Genomic DNA, 2951 nt, shown 5'->3' on the forward strand with positions numbered 1-2951 from the left:
AAAAAGTCACTAAACATGAATATGTTTCAAGATATTCGATCATTTTCCTACCCGGCGGCAATAGATGCCGCTGACATCTTCGACGTAGAGCCATCCGCGCGGATCTTTAGCAGTTCTGAGGTTTGATGCGGAAGAAGCGGTATAATATGAGGAGATTTAATAGGAATGAATAGAGTAATGGGGATGACGACGCACTTGCTGGTGGAGTAGGAGATTACAAGCTTCTTCTCGGAGCCTGGCCCAGGCACGAAACCCACTTTGAACCATCGACGGTTCATGTTTTTGCCAAAGAAGCTGGGGTTACTGTTGATCTTGATCATCCACCCTTCCAGCATGGAGATGTCCACGCCATTCACCAACATGTTGCACGACGCCAAATCGAGTCCGTGAAGCAGGATGCAAACTGGGGAAAGAAGTAACCAACCAGCATGCAGTTGTTTTTTTTTAGCTGAGATTTAGCTAAGAACTCGCAAATATAATTGAAACTGCTGGCAAAGTCTCCAGATCTGACAGGTTGGCACCCGAGATCTCAGAGTTCTGCCGTTTTCAAAGGCCTGAGGAGATTGGGACCTTTAAAATTCAACTGAAGTGCCGGTATTGAAAATATCGTTAACTATCACTGGTAGGATCGAGCCTGCCTAAACTAGGTGGAGCTAGGTGCGTGGTTCGAGTGCAACAAGTTTTATTTGGCTACCGAGCAGTAGATGAATGTAGGGCTATTTCGCTTTGTCTTTTTTATCTAGAAAATATGTTTATGCTTCGTGCTCACAGCTAACGAACTTATGGCACAGGATCGCAGCATCCACACCAGCGACCAAACGCGAACTACCTGTCATCAGACGTGCTGACCCACATGGGATATTTTGTTTCCCAACATTCCTTAAGCTTCGTCCATAGTGTGTATTCACCCGAGTCATATCCGCCAGGGTTCGCCAAGGTTCTACCAGTATTTTTTTTTTGCTGCTATCCTTATGAAACTTCAACAGCGTGTACACCCGGTCAGACTCGATATTCTTTGCCACAAGCTTCTTCGCTTGCTTATCCACGTCCGTTTTTGATGCCTTCAGCAGCACTTTGCCGTCAGAACTTTGTCGTTGTACCACTTCGACGTACTCGCACCCAACGTTTTGGCAATATCCATGCTCGCACCTCTCTCTTCGTTGTCGGGATCAATGGACTGATCACGTGTTTCTTGTGTTCTCAGCGACCACCCGTTTCTGCGTCCTACATAGTCAGGACCAATCGAAGGATGATATATCGGGAGGCCTGGAACTTAACGGTGGGTGCCGACGTAGCACTGATGGTGGTGAGCAAGGTTGCCACCGCTAGAAAGACTACGCAGATATGCATGAGTCTGGAGTGTGTCGGTGCTGGTGGTTGACGAAATGTTTGGTTGTTCTGTATTATGAAAGTGCTCAGCCATAAAACCCCAGGATCGATAGTAAGTATAAACCATAACATGAGTTGCTTCGGCTGATGAGTATCGTCAGGTCGTGTCCCGATACAGGCCGTTTACATTTAACGAATTCATGTAATGTTATTAATGTGCTGAACAAGAGAGCGCCATGGTCGGTCGTACTCAAGCGGTGGTAAAGGTTGCAATTCACAGTTTAATCAAATGCTAGGAAAACTGAATTTCTGCTATTTTTGTAGGCTGAAAGGGAATAATTATTCCCAATAAATATTCCCTTTCAGCCAACAAAAAAAAGCATTCCAATACTATCCCATATCTATTAATTGTAGGCATTGCATGAGCTCTACAGCCACCACTCAGGAACCGCTTTCGTGTTCTTGTAATGCTTAAGTTTTTATACAGTTTTTTTGAACCGAATCTTATTCCTTCCAATCGATATCGTATGGAGACTCCATTGGAGAGGACATCGTTCTGTCAATTTGTCAACTTTTGCCGCGCCATGTCGGCACTTCAATTCAATTGATTATTTATCATGCAAAATTACATGAAAGTATATATTTCGAATTTTTAAATTAATATCGACACATTGTATAGCAACAACCCCGTGGATTGTACGTATACGTTCACGGTCTACGTATAATTCCAAGCGCACAGAATCACAGTCTCAACGCGTTATCGATAACAATATTGCAGCGTAATTTCATACAAAAATATGACGGAAGCGAGGTGCTACGAGACTTGAGCATGGTAAAGGTATGGAATTTAGATAAGAGCCATTTATCGGATGAAGCTCTTGTTTTGTCGCGATTTAAGCACATCTGTGCTAAGGCTAATAATGTTCTCCGAGAAACAACACGTCTTGTTTTATTTTTCAGTAGCACCTAGTTTATATACGTGTTTGTTTGTCTGTCGATGTGGAGCTCGTAATTTCTAGTGTTACACGATTTCGAATCTCATTTCCACGTCTATTAATTAAAAAAGCACTCGAAAAAGACGTAGGCTATCATAAGATGAGGGTGGATAACTGCATAAAACTCAACTCAACACACAAAGTGTTGCTCGTGTTTTCTTTCCTGAAACAGATTATTTTTATCACTTAGCCGCGCGGTTGAGCTCGACCATGAAGCTGTGGCACCTGTGAAATCAGCCCTTTCCGGTAAAACCTGCTATTGACAGCCAGATGATCGGTTGAACCAGCCACAGCGTTGACGGCGCTGGGTGGGAGTAGCGCTAGCTTGGACAACACAGATCACGATGACCACAAAAACAATTCGGACGAGCTTCATGCAAAACGGTGATAGGACTTGAATCGTCGGAAGTTGCTTGCACGAGTGATATTGAAGAATGGCGTCTCTCGGTGTGCCAGAAGAAAAAACGAAGCACTGTCGAACGGACAATAAAAATCCAATGAAGTGCAGCATAACGCATCAAATATTGTAAAAAAAAAAATATGTAAAGTAGTGGGCATGTCTGGTATTGGCGAAGTGCAGCACATCAACACAATAAATGGTTATACTGAGATAGGAAGCAAATAATT

The 2951-nt window shown here is 43.4% G+C and overlaps 1 protein-coding gene across 1 annotated transcript in view; it reads right to left on the bottom strand.

Moving 5' to 3' along the window:
• The window catches only part of PPTG_22701 (hypothetical protein), a gene marked incomplete at its 5' end in the record, with an annotated part of 2347 nt that extends 2012 nt beyond the window's left edge, over positions 1–335 (bottom strand). Inside the window, 2 exons of the mRNA XM_008905822.1 lie at positions 52–115; positions 196–335. Of these exons, the coding sequence (XP_008904070.1) occupies positions 52–115; positions 196–335 (204 nt within the window). The remainder of the gene's footprint in view (positions 1–51; positions 116–195) is intronic.
• Between the last annotated feature and the right edge of the window lie 2616 nt (positions 336–2951).

The sequence above is a fragment of the Phytophthora parasitica genome, assembly GCF_000247585.1.
Source record: "Phytophthora parasitica INRA-310 unplaced genomic scaffold supercont2.21, whole genome shotgun sequence".
NCBI lineage: Eukaryota > Oomycota > Peronosporomycetes > Peronosporales > Peronosporaceae > Phytophthora > Phytophthora nicotianae.